At 39.5% G+C, this 19,366-nt stretch overlaps 3 protein-coding genes and 1 long non-coding RNA gene across 10 annotated transcripts; 2 read left to right on the top strand and 2 right to left on the bottom strand.

Annotated features, from left to right (window-relative positions):
- Positions 1-1,988: 1,988 nt before the first annotated feature.
- Positions 1,989-4,195, top strand: LOC133710444 (uncharacterized). 7 transcript variants are annotated; one of them, XR_009846683.1, is made up of 4 exons: positions 1,989-2,188; positions 2,378-2,475; positions 2,673-2,765; positions 3,465-4,195. It is a non-coding gene; the product is annotated as an uncharacterized LOC133710444 (long non-coding RNA). The 7 variants fall into 7 exon arrangements; XR_009846679.1 differs by having other exon boundaries at positions 2,846-4,195; XR_009846680.1 differs by having other exon boundaries at positions 2,673-3,536; positions 3,980-4,195.
- Positions 4,196-9,501: 5,306 nt separating this feature from the next.
- LOC133711983 (uncharacterized) lies at positions 9,502-10,792 on the bottom strand. Its single transcript, XM_062138052.1, has 2 exons — positions 9,858-10,792; positions 9,502-9,760 (listed from the first exon to the last, which is right to left on the bottom strand). Exons 1-2 carry the CDS (start codon positions 10,449-10,451, stop codon positions 9,686-9,688), a joined length of 669 nt encoding a protein of 222 aa, XP_061994036.1. The 5' UTR covers positions 10,452-10,792; the 3' UTR covers positions 9,502-9,685.
- Positions 10,793-12,099: 1,307 nt separating this feature from the next.
- LOC133710175 (transcription factor BIM2) lies at positions 12,100-14,959 on the top strand. The gene is made up of 7 exons (XM_062136178.1): positions 12,100-12,548; positions 12,706-12,790; positions 13,013-13,082; positions 13,167-13,262; positions 13,512-13,933; positions 14,384-14,513; positions 14,609-14,959. The coding sequence occupies exons 1-7, from the start codon at positions 12,440-12,442 to the stop codon at positions 14,708-14,710; spliced, it is 1,014 nt and encodes a 337-aa protein (XP_061992162.1). The 5' UTR covers positions 12,100-12,439; the 3' UTR covers positions 14,711-14,959.
- Positions 14,960-15,091: 132 nt separating this feature from the next.
- On the bottom strand, positions 15,092-18,302 carry LOC133710174 (rhamnogalacturonan I rhamnosyltransferase 1-like). Its single transcript, XM_062136177.1, has 7 exons — positions 17,817-18,302; positions 17,130-17,197; positions 16,940-17,028; positions 16,687-16,852; positions 16,220-16,509; positions 15,910-16,114; positions 15,092-15,821 (listed from the first exon to the last, which is right to left on the bottom strand). The coding sequence occupies exons 1-7, from the start codon at positions 18,136-18,138 to the stop codon at positions 15,417-15,419; spliced, it is 1,545 nt and encodes a 514-aa protein (XP_061992161.1). The 5' UTR covers positions 18,139-18,302; the 3' UTR covers positions 15,092-15,416.
- Positions 18,303-19,366: the final 1,064 nt, after the last annotated feature.

Genomic DNA, 19,366 nt, shown 5'->3' with positions numbered 1-19,366 from the left:
CACAACGTCATAATCTACTCGTTTATTGGGATCTTTCCCTCTGGACCAAACAAGTCATATTCATACTGTGCTGAACTTAACCACCAAGTAACATTTAGACTATATAAAGGCAGAAATGGGTTTCATAATGGTCAAGAAACAAATCGAGCACATTACTCTTTCATATATACTACAACATCATCACTGCAGAAAGGCGTCTCTCTCTCAAATCTCAAACACCCACAAAAGCGAGCTCCATATTACTTCAGGTTCTGTAATTGGCAACAGATCGATGGATACTGCAAGCAGTCATGCTAATTTGATAAGCAATAACATCACGGGAAAGGGCAAGGAAGAGAGTAAGGGATCATCAGTACTGAGTCCCTTCACTTGGTGCTTCTTCGGCTCAGATGGTGAAGGTGATAATGCAAGGGGCTCAAAGGCTGTAACTGGGCCAGAGGCAGCCATGGTTGCTGCTGCGAAGCATTTCTCTTCAGCACACAAAGTTCGATTCAACTAGTCAATCAATTAATAATAGTTGTATATATGTGGCTGTTATAACATCCATATTGTTGAAGGAAAATCAGTTTTATGTGTGCCTTATCAAACTAGGAGTAGCAATAGGAGAGAAGGTTCTAGATTTCTCAATCCTACACGGATTAGTATTCCATGTAACATTAGAACTAGTACTTTGTAATCCCTATATAAAGGGCTCCTATTCTCAATAATATGATTACATTCTCCCTACAATTCTCTCTACATTCTCTCTCGAATCTATTTTACTTAAACACGTTATCAGCACGAGTTCTAACCACAAATCAAAAACCAAAAACCTGAAAATCTTCTTCATCACCACAGCTCCTAGCCCACGCTAGCCTCACCTACGCGCCCCTGCGCACGCATCCCTGCTGCCCCTGCAGCACCGCTGCATGTCTGCTGCCCCTGCAGCACCAACGCACACCAACTGCATCCTTCTCCTTTCCTGTGCACGTCAGTCTGCTTGCAAGCCCCGAAACGTCTAGTTCGGAACCTCAGATCAAAATACTTTCTTCATCCAAGTTGTTCGTCTCTGTCTTTTCCATCTGACCTCCGAATTTCAGCCATATCGGAGTTGTTTTGAGACCTGTACACCAATCGAAGTGTAAGCTGTTCAGAAGAGAATCTGTTCCGAATTTCAACAAGTAAGTTTTTAAATTAAAGTTCCAGCTTTCCGAATTTTAATTTCTCCTTCTTTTTCTTCGGGGACTTGCAACCTCCCTTCTTCTACATCCCACCTTTCTTATAACGTGGGTTCGATCATTGAAAAGCGGAATCGTGGGGATTCACGCAATTAACGAACTAAGAGCGTTCGTAAGACTTCAGACTAAGAGCGTCCGTAAGCATCGATTTAACGAACTAAGAGCGTTCGTGAGCTACGGACTAAAAGCGTTCGTGAGCATTTATTTTGACCATTCAAACATCATTGTTTCGGTCTAATCCAAATATTCTTGGAAATCGATTTCTTGGTAGCATTAAGGCTCAGAAATCTTATATTAGTTTTCGTGGAAGCATTGACTCTGAAACTAATACGTTCTTGCTTTCCTTTTCAGGATGTAAGACTTGAACGAGCTTGATTAATGGTAATCAAGATATCGAGCTATAAAAGACTTTAAAATCTGGCGATGAAGATAGAATGCCGCAGATTTTCATTTAGCAAGTCTTTTAATTTTCCAAGAATTATGTAATGGCAATTATGCCTTAATCAATAAAATGACTTATTGGATTTAGGGGTGGGCTCGCGAAACCGAAAACCGAAAAAAACCGCACCGATACCCGAACTGCAGCCGAAAAAAACCGCACCGAAAAAAACCGCACCGAACATGAAAAAACCGCACTGCACCGAATCTGTTCGGTTCGGTTTTCGGTTTCGGCCGGGCCGAAACCGAACCGAACCGCAAAACCGAAACACTGTTCACTTACTACAAAACGACGTCGTTTTGTATTAGGGTTTGGAGACCCACTTACCTCGCTGGAGTCGCCCTGCCTCGAGTTGAATCCTCATTTCCTCAGTTCCTCAGCCGAAAACTCTCTCGGCCCCGACTTTTTCCTCATCTCTCAATCGAATCCTCGCCGCCACCGGACGCCACCAATCAATTCCGGTGACACAAAGATGGGAACTCAGGAAGACAGGAACTCACAGCAGCTTTCCATCTCTCTTTCCATCGGTAAGGTTAGTCGAAGTGTCGAACTCCGTCTTTGATTTTCACCGATCTGAGATTCTGAGCTAGTTAATCTCCAATCCGTCTTTGATTTTCACCGATTTGTGTGTAGCTAGTAGTTTCCGATTCATTTTGCTTCAGTCTAGCCTAAATCTTCAGTGACTCACGAATCTTGTTGTCTTCTGATTTCTCCTCCATAGCAACAAGTAGAGATTGAAGAAGACTGGGCTGAAGCTGTTGAAGAAGTCAGCGACTGAAGCTGAACGACACCGCCTCAGACCTGCTAACTGTGATCCAGGTTAGGTCCTACTAATTTAAGAGATTTCATTGTGCTTTTGTTTAAGAGATTTCATTGTTTTACTTTTAATCTTGCTAATTTTTTGTTCTTATGTCTAATCTTGCTAATATTGCCAATATTAACATCAACCTTTTGCCTTTTCTTTTTAATTTTCTGCGTATTCGAGTATCTTGATATCATGAATGGTTCTAATCCAGATTTGCTTACATTTGAGATGAAGAAGAAGAAGAAAAGGGGGATGTCACGTAATAAGCACTTGGAGTCCCCAAATAAATACCAATGATTGAATGGTAATGATAGACATCGCTCCTATATTGTTAATCTATTACATCCTCTCGGAAGAATGTTTGAAATCCAGCTCCTTTTGCAGGGTTCTTGTTTAATGTGGATTTTGAGGACATATTACAACGGATAACTGCTGCTAATTGTCTTAATACATGTCTGTTAACGCAACGTCTCTAGTCCACTCATAAATAAGATGTTCTACTGTTTTTGAGACCTTTTTACCAGTTTGTTACTGGTTGCTAACTCCATTGTAGTTCTGTGGCACCCAAAGAGTATCCTATATATGTGCAGAATATACTTGGCTTGAGCATGGAATATACTTGCAGAATATCCTATCTATAGTTTGCATTCTGTACTTATAGAATGTGATACTTGGTGTGCTCAATTGCCTACTTTTATGCGACTGAAATTTGAATCTCATCTCAGTGAGTTATATGTAAATCTTCATTCCTTTACTGGGGCTCATTTATGAGTTATCTAGCGCCCTCAAGCCCCCATTTTCCAACAAAATGTTTGCTTTTGAGTTTGGATTAGAATGATTTGGTTGTTTAATTAGCTGGAGGTGTATCTATTTCTCTTCTATCTTTGTTTTTTCTTTTTGGTGTGAAAACTTGACGTGTGATTAAGTTTGGATGGACTGTTTGTTTACTTCCAGAAGACTATAAGCTTGAGTAATGTTTCTTTCTCTTTCAATATGTAATCAGTTTCTACTAGTATTTAGCAAGGGAGGAAGAAGTTAAGAAGAGGCTTTGTGTTGACTGTGTTCCGATTGAAAGGTAAGTAATGAGATGTGCTTTTGTGCTTTTGTTTAACAGATTTCATTGATTTACTTTTATTATTGCTAATTTTTTGTTATTATTGTTGTAGATTAGCTTGGAATAGACTTGCAGATTTGGGCTAGTTCTAGATTTGATATTGCTGAAAATGAAGATTTGGGCTGTTTTCTGTTTTGTAATTGTATTGCAGTTTATGTATTTTGTTTCTGTTTGCAGTTTTATTTTTGCAGTTTCTGTTTGGTCTATATACATTGCAGTTTTTGTTTGGTCTATATACATTGCAGTTTTTGTTTTTTTGTTTTGTATTGCAGTTTGATTTTTGCACTTTCTTACTGCAGTTTCTGTTTTTGGTTTCTTATTGCAGTTTGTGCTTTATACTAGTGCTCATTAACTTTCATATTCTGTTTTCACTTTCTTAATGCAGTTTCTGTTCTGTTTTGCAGATCAACACTAGTGTTGGTGAATCTACAACACCAATACCTCCCCACGAAGGAACTTCTACTGCAACTAGTTTTAGTGAACTTATACTTCTTTGATGTAATGGACTTTTATAAATTATGGACTATATTTTTTGACCATTTCATATGTTGATGCTAGAATTTGATGGACTATTGGACTATATCAATTGAATTATATGGACTATGGAGTATTGAATTATAGGTTATTGTCTATTGAAGTACAAAACATGTATTAGTAAACTTGTAAACTTCTTGTTATAGATTATTATTATAGGTTCGAAGAAACAAAAACTTCTTGAGTCACAATATCAAAGAAGTATGAGTTACAATACTAAAGAAGTCTTTTTGGTAAAAATCTGTTTTTCAAAAAAAAAAAAAAAAAAAAAAAAAAAAACTGAAACTGGGCCGAACGGTTCGGTTCGGTTTTCGGTGCCAACTTCTCAAAATGCAAAAACCGCACCGAACCGCACCGATGCTAATTTCGGTTCGGTTTTCGGTTTAGGCTCGGAACCGAACCGATCGGAACCGAACCCACCCCTAATTGGATTATCTCTTTTCCTCTAGGCGTACTCAATTAAGTATGATGTCTAGGAAAGTAATTGAGATTAGTGGTACTTAAGAGAGTTTTGCTCCACCGACATCTCTCTCTACTTCCCTGGTCATATTTAATTGGAATTACCGAACGAATTGAGTGACTACAATTTGTCTAATGTTTGATTTTACTTTGGATTAGATTATGGTCACGAAACCTTGATGTAATCATTGACTATTATTAATAAAGTATCGATTTATTTTATCTCATGTCATGGACATATTTTTCGAACTTAATTTATTACTTAAAATATATAAGAGCCAATGGTTTTCATGTGGAAACACATTGTGAGAATGGACAAGAGTTCCTTTGCATCACCTCTAATGACTACGGACATAAAAGAGTCTTAGAGAAACTTATGTGTCGCTCTAGTGGGTCGTATGCAACCACTATTCGAGTAATTGAATCCAATCATGTTATGAGAGATGATTTATGGGATTCTGACACATATAGGCTTTGGCACGACCGTTTGGGACATCCAGGTTGTGATATGATGATCCGTATATTAAAGACTTCACACGGACATCCATTTTTCAGAACGAAAAGCAGTAAAACTCGGTTTTTGGATACCGAAGGAGCCCCTGCGCCTCACGGCGCCGTTCACCCCCAAATCTGGCCATCCTTGGCCGACGCCGCCATCCCCCTGCGGCCTCAGGGTGGCATTGACGCCACCAAGGCTCATTTGTCTCCAAAATTTACTTCTAAAGTCCATTGTGACTTCATGGCTCAACCAAAATCCTCATTGGTTGTTTCTAAAGCCCATCATTCGTTCTGCAAAACTTGCTCTTTAGCAAAATTAGGATCGAGACCATCCTATGCAAAGGACACTAAAGAAAATATACCATTCTTGAAAAGAATCCAAGGTGATATTTGTGGACCTATTCAACCACCATGCGGACCATTTAGATATTTTATGGTGTTGGTTGATGCATCGACACGCTGGTCACATGTCATGCTATTGTCCACTAGGAACGCTGCATTTGCTAAACTCCTAGCACAAATTATTAAGTTAAGGGCTCACCACCCTGATCATCCTATTAAGTCTATAAGGTTAGACAATGCTGGGGAGTTTACATCAAAAACGTTTGATGATTATTGCATGTCCATTGGGATTGAAGTTGAACATCCAGTTCCTCATGTTCACACCCAAAATGGTCTCGCAGAAGCCGCCATTAAACGACTACAAATGGTCGCTAGGGCATTGGTAATGCGCACCAATCTTCCTATTTCTGCTTGGGGCTATGCAATATTGCATGCAGCCGTGCTTATTCGTCTGAGGCCTACTGCCACTCAACCCTTTTCTGCATCCCAGATGGTGACTGGGTATGAGCCTAATGTCTCACACTTACGCATATTTGGGTGTGCAGTTTATGTGCCTATTGCGCCGCCACAGCGCACCAAAATGGGCCCTCAACGACGATTATGCATTTATGTTGGATATGATTCTCCAACAATTGTCCGCTACTTAGAACCCTTGACAGGCGATCTCTTTACCGCAAGATTTGCGGATTGTCACTTCGATGAGACAGTCTTCCCGTCGTTAGGGGGAGATAAGAACATGAATGTTCAACAGGAACGACAGGAATTGTCGTGGTCTGTCCCCACTCTGTCTCATCTTGATCCCCGAACCGCATAGTCCGAAATTGAAGTGCGGAGAATTCTCGATCTTCATAACGTAGCAGAATCGATGGCTGATGCGTTTTATGATATCGCTAAAGTGACGAGATCACACATACCTGCTGCAAACGTGCCTGCAAGGATTGATGTCCCTAAAATTAGAGGACATGACGCCATCTCAAGGTTACCAGAGCATGGCGCCAACGTCCCCACTCACAGTGATGGTGACGTTGTGGCTAGGCCCATGGCTCTTGCCAGGAAGCGCGGGAGGCCTATAGATTCGATGGATTCTCGCCCAAGAAAGAAAGCGAGTTTGGCACAAAATAATCCATTAATCATCGATGTAAATAATCCATCTCATGAGAATATTCCGGATTATGTTTATGTCCAAGAGACATCATTGGGGGACGCTCCAATGTCAGAACCAACTCTAGAGAATAGAGAGATCTCCATAAACTACACTAGTGTACATGAGATGATGGATAAAAATTCTATGGCAATTGATGATGCATTTGCATATCATGTTGCAAAAGGAATCATAGAATATGATGATATCGAACCTCGCTATGTCGAAGAATGTCAACGAAGAGCGGATTGGCCTAAATGGAAAGATGTGATCCAAGCTGAATTAGATTCACTAGCAAAGAGACAGGTATTTGGGTCCATAACGCAGACACCCCTAGATGTAAAACCTGTTGGCCATAAATGGGTATTTGTTAGAAAGCGTAATGAGAAAAATGAGGTGGTTAGATATAAAGCCCGCCTTGTGGCGCAAGGTTTCTCACAACGCCCTGGAATCGACTACGAGGAGACATATTCTCCCGTAATGGACATTATAACGTTCCGCTACCTTGTCAGTTTGATAGTTTCCGAAAAACTTGACATGCAGCTTATGGATGTGGTTACAGCATATCTCTATGGGGATCTAGATTCGGAGATATATATATATATGAAGGTTCCAGATGGACTTCAATTACCCAAATCAAGTGGCTCTAAACCACGGAGCGCGTTTTCAATAAGATTAAAACGCTCACTGTATGGATTAAAACAATCCGGACGGATGTGGTATAACCGTCTAAGTGACTACTTGATTGGGAAGGGATATATTAATAACGAAATATGTCCATGCGTGTTCATTAAAAGAACAAGTTCCGGATTTGCAATCGTAGCAGTTTATGTCGATGACATGAACCTAATTGGAACTCTAGATGAGTTAAAGGAGACTGCTACATATTTGAAATCCGAATTTGAGATGAAAGATATTGGGAAAACACGGTTTTATCTCGGTTTAGAACTTGAGCACCGTAGTGATGGGATTTTGATCCATCAGTCTGCATATACTCAGAAAATCCTAAGGCACTTTAATGAAGATAAAGCAAAGCCTGTGAGTACTCCCATGATCGGTCGTAGTCTTGAGCCCGGAAAAGATCCATTTCGCCCAAGGGATGAGGACGAAGAATCATTAGAGGCCGAAGTGCCTTATTTAAGTGCGATAGGCGCATTATTGTACTGAGCTCAATGCACAAGACCAGATATCTCATTCGCAGTGAACTTGTTAGCTCGAGATAGCTCTGCGCCAACACGCCGCCATTGGATTGGAGTAAAGACAATCTTTCGATACCTAAGAGGTACGATTGATATGGGCCTATTTTATCCCTACAGAGAGAAGATGAATGATGGAAGAATGGGATCGGACCCCATTAGGCATGGTGCCACCGTCCAACATGACAACTTGGCCGGCCATATTGCCGCCAACGCCGCCGCCACCACCAAGGGTGGCCGGCCTCACCCTATTCCCCTCCATCAAAACGACAGTGATGTTTTGATGGGTTTTGCTGATGCAGGGTACCTCTCTGACCCTCACAAAGGTCGCTCCCAAATGGGTTATGTCTTTACCATGGGAAGCACTGCGATATCTTGGAGGTCTATAAAACAGACCCTTGTTGCTACTTCCTCAAATCATGCAGAGATTATTGCTCTACATGAAGCTGTGCGTGAATGCATATGGCTAAGGTCTGTAATTAGACATATTCAAGGAAGTTGTGGTTTGAAGTCTACCACAGATGAACCTACATGCATTTATGAGGATAATGCAGCTTGTATTGAGCAAATGAAGTTAGGTTTCATCAAGGGCGACAACATCAAGCATATATCGCCTAAGTTCTTTTATAATCAGCAACAACAATCACTTCTAAAGATTGAAGTGAATCAAATCCGATCAGAGGATAATGTAGCAGACTTATTCACTAAGTCGTTACCTAAATCCACATTCGAGAAACATGTGAAGAGCATCAGATTGAGAAAGTTATCCGAACTCTCATGATTATAGCAATCAGAGGGAGATATCGACATCAGGGGGAGTTATGATGTCTACATGTTCGATCTCGAAGAGTAGAAGACGTGTTGTACTCTTTTCTCCTCCTCGAGCGTATTTTTTCCCACAGGGTTTTTTTTCACTCGAGCAAGGTTTTTAACGAGGCAACGGATGAAGCGTCACCACCAAGTTTGAGCGCCACAAGGGGGAGTGTTGAAGGAAAATCAGTTTTATGTGTGCCTTATCAAACTAGGATTAGCAATAGGAGAGAATGTTCTAGATTTCCCAATCCTACACGGATTAGTATTCTATGTAACATTAGAACTAGTATTTTGTAATCCCTATATAAAGGGCTCCTATTCTCAATAATATGATTACATTCTCCCTACAATTCTCTCTACATTCTCTCTCGAATCTATTTTACTTAAACACATATGATATTAGAGAGGGCAAACGGGTACCCATGCATGATACCCAAATGTTACCCCATCAATCCTCCCTATCCTCTTGCCTATCTACAAGGAAGAACATCGAGCGAGGGAGGAGGGGGAAGCAAAATGATGAGTTGTCAATAGTCAATACCATGTATGCATGGGTACCTACTTGCCATTCCTATACTCTCAAAATACCTTATATATATGACATTCGTCTCCTAACATGCATGCAGATGTGAACTATTGTTGTGTACTGATATACGGGGAAACTTATAATCCGGCTTCGTGAGAGGAAAATGTATCTTTAACCGGGCTGTTCTGGAAAACATTATTTTTTTATTTTGAAATTTGTATTAGGGTTTGATACTTTTCTTTTCATAGTATGTTTTGTGTCATGAATCTCGTGAAATCAATCTATAGGACATGTGTGATCAGGGGATCCTTTCCAAAATGTATGCTCTTTGAATTTGAATGATTGAATATTATTGCTACCTTTCCTTGTGTATACATATGCAGTCAAGGCCATAATTAAGAAAATGATGAAGGGCAATTTGAAGAAAATTAACCACACAGGTTGGAGATCCATTTGAACATAGCAAGCGTACAATGCATGCACAATGTCAATTTGATTTTGTCCACTGTTTATGTGGTTAATTAACGAAATGAAAGAGAAAAAGATTGAGAGCAACTGAATAACTCTCCCAAGCCCTACATTATTCTCTCTAGATGCTGCATTAATCTTCTTTTATGCCAGCTGATGCTGCCTCTCCTTTCTCCTTGCATTTCCAATACGACAAAACGTCATGGAACTGTAGAAATCATAAACAAAACACAAACCTTAGGTTAACATGAACAAAAGTTTATATCAAAACCACCGAATTTATCGTACATGATCGAAAATCATACCGAATGTTTGTCCTTCTTCCTTTTGGGTATTGGAGGCTTTGGTACCAAAACTTGCCATGACCCTTCCTCGTACATGCCGATTTTACCCACTTCTTCATTAACATTCTGTTCTTCTTTGTTTTCTTGCTCATGATCATCTGATTCGTAGAAACACGGCACCTCCGAGGGGTCCAACTCAACCACGCTCATCGACTGCTCCTTATCCTCCAGGCTCTTGGCTATAAACTCATTCATCATATTTTCCTCATTGTCGTTATCACCAGCCTTGGTTGTGCTGCTGCTGCCTAATATTAATGTGGTACAGAATCTGAAAAACTTCATGGTGTCTACAACTCTAAGAGGGCACAAGAAATATAGTATCTTGCATATACAAAACGCCCATGTAGAAGCAATAAATAACGGTGGGATGAGAAGGATAGAGAGTGGGACGCAAATGAAGAAGATTGTGGGGAGCACTATTACACATACGGTTGCCTTTGCCCACAAATTTAGCAGTTTGAACAAAACTGAGTTTTTGTATTTCCTCCATGATAATTGAATTCGCATCTCTAGTGGGAAAAAGGATGACGGTTTTGATGAAGTTTCACTCATCATGCATGGAAAGAATTACGTGGGTGCGTGGGTGGGTTTAGGGTTTAGAGAGGTAGGGCTAGCTAGGAATATCTATCTATCAACTAATTCTTCTCGAAAGATCGATGCAGATCTCAAATCAGAGAAATGATCAAAATTAATGTAGGAGCTTGAGGAGGTCAGGTAGCTACTATAAGCGAAGCAGCTGCCACGTGGCTGAATATATACAACGGGTGCCACGTGGCCGGAGGGGGTGCCTGAGCAGTGGATCTCCCGGTGACAATATCGGAGAGATTCCCATCGTGTTGATTTATGTACGTGAATTTGAAGAGGGGTGAAGAAAGGTTCGGAGGTGTTGAGGATGAATCTGAATGAATTTGCAGGCAAAAAATGGAATGTGGGATTTACCAAAAAAGAAGAGAGAAATGGGATGTGCTGCGTAGGAATAGGTCGCTATATTAGGGGCGTCCAACCGCGTTTCTATGACCTGCTCTTTCTTAAAGTAATCGGTGGCACTCCATTGTTGACGGAGATTCATCATTTTATACTACTAGCAAAATAACAATTCACACAGATTTAATTTACACAGATTATTTAAAAACCACATGCAGATATAATAGATTCACGATCGATCAATCCGGCCAGCCATATAGATTTGTTAGTTTATATTTGCAAAATGTTAATTTTAACCGGAACTACACTAGTAGCAAACATAACTGTAGGAGAGGTGTAGATTGACTGCATGTTAACTCGTGTTTTTGCAATAACATCTTTGAGAAATGATACCACCGTTCATCTTTGTAATAGTTTTTTGAAAACAAAATGAGTGTGCGGACTAATTCTTAGGGTAGAATTGGTGCAAGAGTCGACTGAAGTGTAATGTCCAGGTAGGGGTGCTCTATGACTTTGAAACGACTTTGAATAGTACTTGTATTCAAAAGCTCGATGGTATAAGTTCACAGACAATTAACCTACTTATCATGCTTATATATGTTCGAGACGATCATTAGCCATGGAGTTGCGTGAAGTTAGCTCATGGTAATACATGCTTGAACTCAATATTCACATAGGAGGAAGACAAGAAAGACATCTCAATAATGCCAATGTGTAGGCACATAATCGAATATGTATTTATAATCACACCCTACCTAATTCGGTAACCTAGCCTGTAGCCCATCTCTCAAGGCCATAATCTTGGCAAGAACCTTTGCAAGCACTGAACATCATGTTACAAGCGCGCAATGGTACGTTCATTCCTTATGATGAAAACAGATATTGCATTCATTTATAATGGACTCGACTATCAAAAGTAAATTTCGCAAACGCTTGGTTGAATGAGTCTCGTACAATGTCTATTATTTGTTCATGGTTACAAATAACAGCATTACGACTCAAACATTCAGCTCCGACATAAGCATCAAGTGAAGACACTCAAAGTTGTAGTTATCTCTTACATCAGCTGGTTGATATGGTTTGACATCAGGTTAGCTGACCACAATATTAAGCTTATTAGAGACGTACGTCACGCTAAAATCTCTAACCCATCAAAACATCGGTCCGAGACGCCTCCCAAACTCGAACCTATCAAGTCAAGCGGGTCGTTATCGGTTTCGGGCTCAAAGTGCCAAACCACGAGGCCTACTCTTTTTGCAAGTGAATGAAAAGAAAGAAAACCAAAAATGTAGGTGCGCTCACAAGATGCACATGAAGTCACCCACATGCTAATCTTTACTCCACCACTTTTCTCTCAAACGAGTCGTGGTGCCACACAGGTCACCAAATCATTGACAGAAGAGACCAGCTGATCCCAAATTACACACTACTAACTCACTCCGGCGGTGCTTCGCCGGAAAAAAAGACCCGACCCGAATTCAATTTCTCACTCAACTATCCATAAAATCTCACTCCCAGTAACATATCTGAGATTTTGGGCATTTTTTCTTCTTCTTCAGATTCGTAGAGGAAATCTTGGAAAACCAAAAATAGAGAGGTGCCCAGAATCGTAATTCATTATGAGAAGCGCAGGGAAAGGTAGTCAGGAGGAGGATGAGTACGAAGACGACGACTTTGGCTCCAAGAAAGATGGGCCTTCTTCCAATTCATCCAATCCCAACAGTAAAGGTACCATCTTTATCATCAAGCTTGAGACTTTTTTGTGTTTCTGGATCCAGTTTCAATTGAATTGTTCTTGGTTTTCCTTGGAATTTATTTGGGTTCGTTTTTAGCTATAGCTATTTTCTTATGCATTGCTTTTGTGAAATTGAAATTGGGGAAGCAGATGCTAAGAGCAACGATAAGGCTAGTGCTATACGGTCGAAGCATTCGGTGACGGAGCAGCGGAGAAGGAGCAAGATCAATGAGAGGTATGGTTGAGAGTAGTTCAGGTTGTAAAAGGGTAGAGAAAGTTTGAATCTTGTGTGGTTTTTTCTTTTGTGCAAGGTGGAATTCTTGACTTGAATGTGTAGTGTTGATACGTGTTGAAGTTCTTGTGTTATGTTGTGTGATAGAAATGTGGTAATTGATGTTGGGATTTATAAAATGGAATTGTCGATAAGGGTTGAGGCTGGTTAGTTATTTCGTTTCAGATTCCAGATATTGAGAGATCTAATACCCCATAGTGAGCAAAAGCGAGATACGGCATCGTTCTTGCTAGAGGTATGTATTTGTGTGGAAGAACTGTGTATAAGGAGAATACAAGATGCTCTGTTTATTGAAATGTCTGTTTTTTTTGGTCTGCAGGTGATCGAATATGTCCAGTATTTACAGGAAAGGGTCAACAAACATGAAGGTTCGTGCCAGGGGTGGAGTGCAGAGCCCACAAAGTTAATGCCATGGGTAATGTTCTGATTTGTGGACACTTGCATTGTCTTAGAGTAGGGTTCTAGGGTTCACCTGAATGCTCAAAAACAGGTGTTTTATGGATTGGCTATGTGATTTCTGTAGAAATAGGGTGGAATCTTTTAACTGCTTTTAATGCATAATTGTGGCGGATAAATTGCAATGAGCCTAGCTTCTGATTATGGCACTTATTTTCTTCTCGAACGTAATCCTTAATTTAACATGCTTATTCCCTTTGTGAAACAGAGAAATAGCCACTGGCGTGTTCAGAGTTTTGTTGGTCCTCCTCAGCCGATAAAGAATGATACTGGTGTAATTTCACCATTTCCTGGAAAGTTTGATGAAAATAACATCTCTATTACTCCGAATATTCTTGCAAACAGCACAAAGAATCCCGTAGAATCTGAACCTAGCAGGGACGTTGCCTCTAAAGTCATGGATCAGCCACCTGAGATAGTGAATAAGGGACTTCCTCTGCCTATGCCTCTGCCAGAAAATCTGCTCCCCCCTGTCAGAAATGATGGTATGCTTGCCCGTCCTCTGCACGGACCAATTTCTGATGCTCAATCAACTCAATGCCCCACCACCAGTGGTGATGCACTGAATCAACGGGAGGAGCTGACTATCGAAGGTGGAACAATAAGCATCTCAAGTGTTTACTCACAAGGGTGGGCTCTCGTACTAAATCTAAATCCTTCTTTGATAGGACTTATAATAAAAACAAAATTTAGGTGTCTCATATAATTCTGGAAATATTTGCCATTCATCCTATGTTCAATTTGACTTGTCAGTTACAGTGAGTCAATTTAGGTTAGCCTTTTTACTGTTGAGACTCCAGAGTCCCATATCTTTATCTTTATTCTCGCTTATATTTTCTTTAGTTGTGTTGTTTACTTTCATTGTTATCAAATGTACTGCATGCATTTTCTTGGTTAGGTGTTTGCTTCTAACTGCTTTTATTAGTTGTAGTTGTACAAGTTATAGCTAAACTGCCTTTGTATTAGTTTTTAGTCATAATGCTCAGTGTTTTGTCTGTATAAATCAATTTTAAAGCCTTTTTCTACAGCTTGGATCTATAATTATAATCTCATAACAACCATGAAATTGATGATGCACAGGTTATTGAACTCTCTGAGTCATGCACTTCAGACTGCAGGTGTAGATCTGTCACAGGCTAGTGTCTCAGTGCAGATTGATCTTGGTAATCGCGCAAACCGAGGGCTGTCTGCTGGAACACCTGCTTCTAAGGTGTCTCTCTCTCTCTCTCTCACACACACACACACACACACACACACACACTCACAGAGGATTGATGATCTCATATTTTCTGAGTCACTGTCCAGGATCATGAGAATCCACATTCGAGCAATCAAACGATGGCACATTTTAGGGATGCTGGCAGTGGAGATGATTCGGATCAAGCTCATAAGCGGCTGAAGTCATAAGATTTTACTCTCAGTATCCATTTCGTTCAGATTTTACTCTCACATTCTGCTTTGGATGTCTTAGTGCCATCTTCTGGTTAGTGTACATGCGTTGCTTTGTTTCTTTATACTATTTCTTGAACTCATATGTTGAGAACCATTTCCTTAATAATAGATTTCTTTCAAGACTTGTGTTAGGGGAAGCCATTTCAGTTGTATCGTACATAATTGTTTCAAATGGAGCCACTCAGGGCTGATTTATTGGTAGAAGTTGTTGTCTTGTGCATAAATTTACAGCAAATTTTCATAGTATAATATCTTGATGAAACTATCCTCTTGTGTGCTTTGAGAAAGGTTTTATATTAGGCGGGGGCAAACGTCTAGAAATAATTGAGTGGGGAGTTCAAAAGCTTGTCTTATATTAATTGGATAGTGGATACTCATGGCAATGTCAAGATATAGTGAATGAATCAGCAGCAGCAAGAACCTTTAGCTCTTCTATGATCGAAACTATGTTTGCAAAAGAAAAGAAGAGAAAAGATTACCTTCTTCCAACCCCAACCCAAAAACGAAGGGAAAACAAGAACAAAAATTATTTTACAGTGGTTCTGTTGAAAGAACGGTGTCCTCTGATGGACTAGTGAAGTGGAATCTTTTTTTTTTTTTTGAAGGGAGTGAAGTGGAATCTTTGGCCTGTGATAACATTCCATTGATTGTAACGTGTGCATCACAGCCTCTTTGGTTTTGTAGAAATTGGTGGTAAACATTCCTGTGGATTGTTATAGAAGTATTCCTCTTCCTTGGGTTTACCAGGAATCTCCAATCTTTGTGTAGGGCTACCCATGCGATCAGCATGTCCTGTTTTCACTGCCTGGGAAAATTCATCCCAGCTCAGTCTACCCTTCTTGTACTGGTCTATCAAATTCACTAGAAGCATTCTGTCGAGACGAATTGTTGTCCTGAATCCTAAGTACCGTCTATGGCCTTCGACAACTCTTGCCATGTTTCCTCCATAAGTTGGAGCGAAGATATCACTTTCCAGTGACACAATGTAGTCCAATGCAGCCATTTGGTTCGAATGGTTTCGGAAGGGCTCAAGGTCTGAGGCTTCCAGCAATGTTTCTTTCTTAACCTGTTTCACACACCATTAACAATAAGCACCGAGTATGATTGTAATTGAGCAAGTTAATTGTTTCTTAAGGTTGAGATAGTCGACTTACTATGTGTGGAAAGGCTAATCTCAGAGATGCCATTCTTCTTTCTCCCCCATAAATATCACCTGCAGCTATGTATACTTGGATACTAGGATCGATATCCAATGCCCTCAGTGCAAGAGCAGTCTCCTCGGGAGTTAATGGGCATTTCCCAGATTTTCTTTTTTTGGTGGAATTAATTACTTTCTCTTTCCACCATGGATAAGCATATCTGTTTGATACAATAGCAACTCGAAGTTGTGTTTTTATTCATAGTACGACAGAACATTGAAAACCTAGCAACAAGGCCTATATATGAGCTTAGTAGTGCTCTTACCTCATATTTGTCAATTCTTCGATTTCTTTGTCATCGCAGCCTTCAGTACAACCCGAAAAGGCTAACATGTCCATTTCATATCTGAGATGAAGAACTAAGAACGGGCCCATTTCTCTCAGAATCCTTACAATCTTCTTCCCCAATTCCTCAATTGGGGGAGTGAACCTCAGGGCTTCATAATTTGCTTTGCAGCGCATTTTCTGAACTTCCACAGGGATCCCATTATTGGCAAGTCTTGTATCAGTTTTAGTGAAATGCAGTACTTCGTACTTCTTTATCTGAGGAAGAACCTGTTGTACACGCAAAAGTTAGTGATGATAACAAAACAATTAGATTTGAACGATTGATAGAAGATTTGGCATGCACCGGTTATATATAACCATGATGATCCACAACATGCATCTGGAAACTATTTATAACCGGCACATACAACAAATTTTCTCAGAGCAGGAGTTGGGAAGACGAACCCTGTTGTAGTAAAATGTCATATTAGACCAACTAGCAGGGGGTATGGAATAGAGGGAAGCGATTTCTATTCTTCTTCTCTGCTTCTGGGGCAGAACTTTCAATATGCGGACTTCATCGCTCAATGATGCTATGAAGTGATCCACGTCGAATATATCTTCAAACTGACTGCATCCATGTGTATGAATAAAGTATTAATCTTCAAGATATGATAGAATTCTAATAATTATAAACAAAGTTAGTTAATCAACTGACCTCCGATCATTCCAAAAGGAGGTTTTATCCAACTCGGGAACTATAAGCGTGACATTCAAAAACCTTGCAATAGCTACCATGTCACAAATCTGTACAGAATAGATTTTCTGGTCAAATATAGAAGCCAATGTATAAATATAGCAAGTGAATTTTTGAAGTAAGCAAAATCTCGAATGACATGTTTACTTACGCCCGCTCGCATTTGATTCAATCCTCCATTGGATGAGACCATGAGAAATCCATTGTTCACGTAATCCCCTTGAAAATGAGATGGTGAAGAAGAAGAGGAAGATATATGATGATGTTGTTGTTGATGATGATCAACGACATGTGTATTGACAAGTATATACGTTTTAAAGATTTTTATGCAGAGAAGAAAAGTAATAACCGTGAGAAAAGAAAGGTACAATTTCGACATGCATACTGCTAAATGCACAATCGCAAGCATATATCTGTGGTGCCATTGTTGATTTTTTGGACTCTGGCCTGGAGTGTGGGAGTAAATGCTCCCTCCGAACAGAGCTATAGGCCTCCATTGCAAATGCATGTTTTCTCGAGAAACTTAGGAAGAAAGGCCGCCCCTAAAGTGGTTCTTTATTTACAAGGGTTAAGTTCCAAGTTAGGTGTACGTATGGTTGCAAGTTGAACAAAGCTGTTTTAACTTCCCCATATTTTTTCTCATGGACAGTATGCTGGTTTATTAACCAAGATTGCTAATTTTAGAATAAAATTGTTTAGAACTAAAGATTCGTCCTCTACTCAGAATAACTGTAACACATCACCAATAGTAGTTGGATTCTTCAACTAACTACGTACATGCTCATTATAGAACAAAATAATTATAAGATGGGGAAATTAAGACTTGCAGAATGCTTACTTTCAATATCAGCAGTACTACTCTGTGAAGGAGCAAAATGTTGAGAAGAACGAAATATCAGCACTCGTGGCTTCATTGTATCGCTGAGTGTGGTGTACTGCACAGCGCAGGCGCAGAGTAGCAACATGGTTGTGGCTGCAGCTGCTAACAGTTTGAGTCTGCAGAATCGTGACTGCGAAACCATCAAGCTCGTTAACTTCTCTCCCTTGAATACTTTGATCCCTCCCATTATATCCTTCAAATAGTAGTCCATATTCTTGTGATGCTTAACTTTTGCTTCTCCAAATTCAGATCCTTCTAAACCAGCTTTGGTTTTGTCCATCTTCACCAGTAGCACACTAGCATCTGCAGCTACCTACCTAGGTTCTAAGTGAATATGTATTACATATATATGAGAACAACTTTAATTAGATATATATAGTAACAAGTTGATATTACAGAGTTTTGGGGGGTTGGAATTTGAAGGGTACGTACATGCTGAGTTGGTTTTCCCAGACTAAAATTGTTAGCAGTTGCAGCCCTAACATATTGTTTAGTTTTATAAGGAATATTAGACTTTTAGAGCCATAAATTCTACAATAAATTAGGAAATAGTGTCATCGTTGAGACAAGACCAGGTTGGGTCATTAGCAATAATTAGGTCTTTTTTTTTTGTGTGTGGCAATGACCATAAGCATTTAGGTCGTAAAGTCATTTTCCATCAGATGAACATCAGCCAGTGGCATATATCATTTATATTTGTTAATTGATGGAGAATATACAGTATACACATAATAATAATATAACAGCAGAGGCATATTTGAATCACCCAATACAGTAAGTTTTCTTAAGTTAATATATTAAGTTATCATAAGTTAATCGAATTTTGCATTGAAAGTTTATAATTGATTTTCACTTGAATGCTCTACCTTTACATGATATCAAAGCAAACTATGTACACATTTGTAATTTTCATACATAATTACATACTTCTGTTACAGCTTTCGGCATGATCAAGTTAATCTAGACACGTATACTTATAGATTCCACCCCATTCACATTGTGTGGCAGAATAGAACTTTAAAATTTTCAATATGATCAGTCCCACTCGATCAAGCGCCTATCACAACTATTAGTATGATTGTGAACTCGAGGATGATAGATTTTACGTGCATCCTTTAATTTCTAATGCCAATCATAGCATTCAAAGTTCCATCTATGTCAAAGGACTAATGCAGACAAAGCCAAACTTAAAGTTGTCAAAGCCAATTACAAATGCTTATTAACATGGTAAATGCATGAATATTGACACCTATAGGTAGCATTAATGAGTGAAAACGGAAAACCTAACTATATTGATTCATATTGTTAAAAAAAAAAAAATTAACCATATTGATGCATATATAACTGTTAGTTTGTTACTTTGTTTGAGGAAACTGATCGAGACTTGTATCACAAGAATTACGTATAACACATACTTTGATAGTGATCGATCAATATTCTTAGTTTCTTACTTAATTTCTTAGGCTAAAAAGATCGATCACTAATCATTAATTCGATCTCATAGGCTG

Source organism: Rosa rugosa, chromosome 5, assembly GCF_958449725.1.
Source record: "Rosa rugosa chromosome 5, drRosRugo1.1, whole genome shotgun sequence".
Taxonomy (NCBI): Eukaryota; Viridiplantae; Streptophyta; class Magnoliopsida; order Rosales; family Rosaceae; genus Rosa; species Rosa rugosa.
The sequence above is the reverse complement of the archived record's forward strand: the minus strand, read 5'-3'. Positions and strand labels throughout refer to the sequence as shown.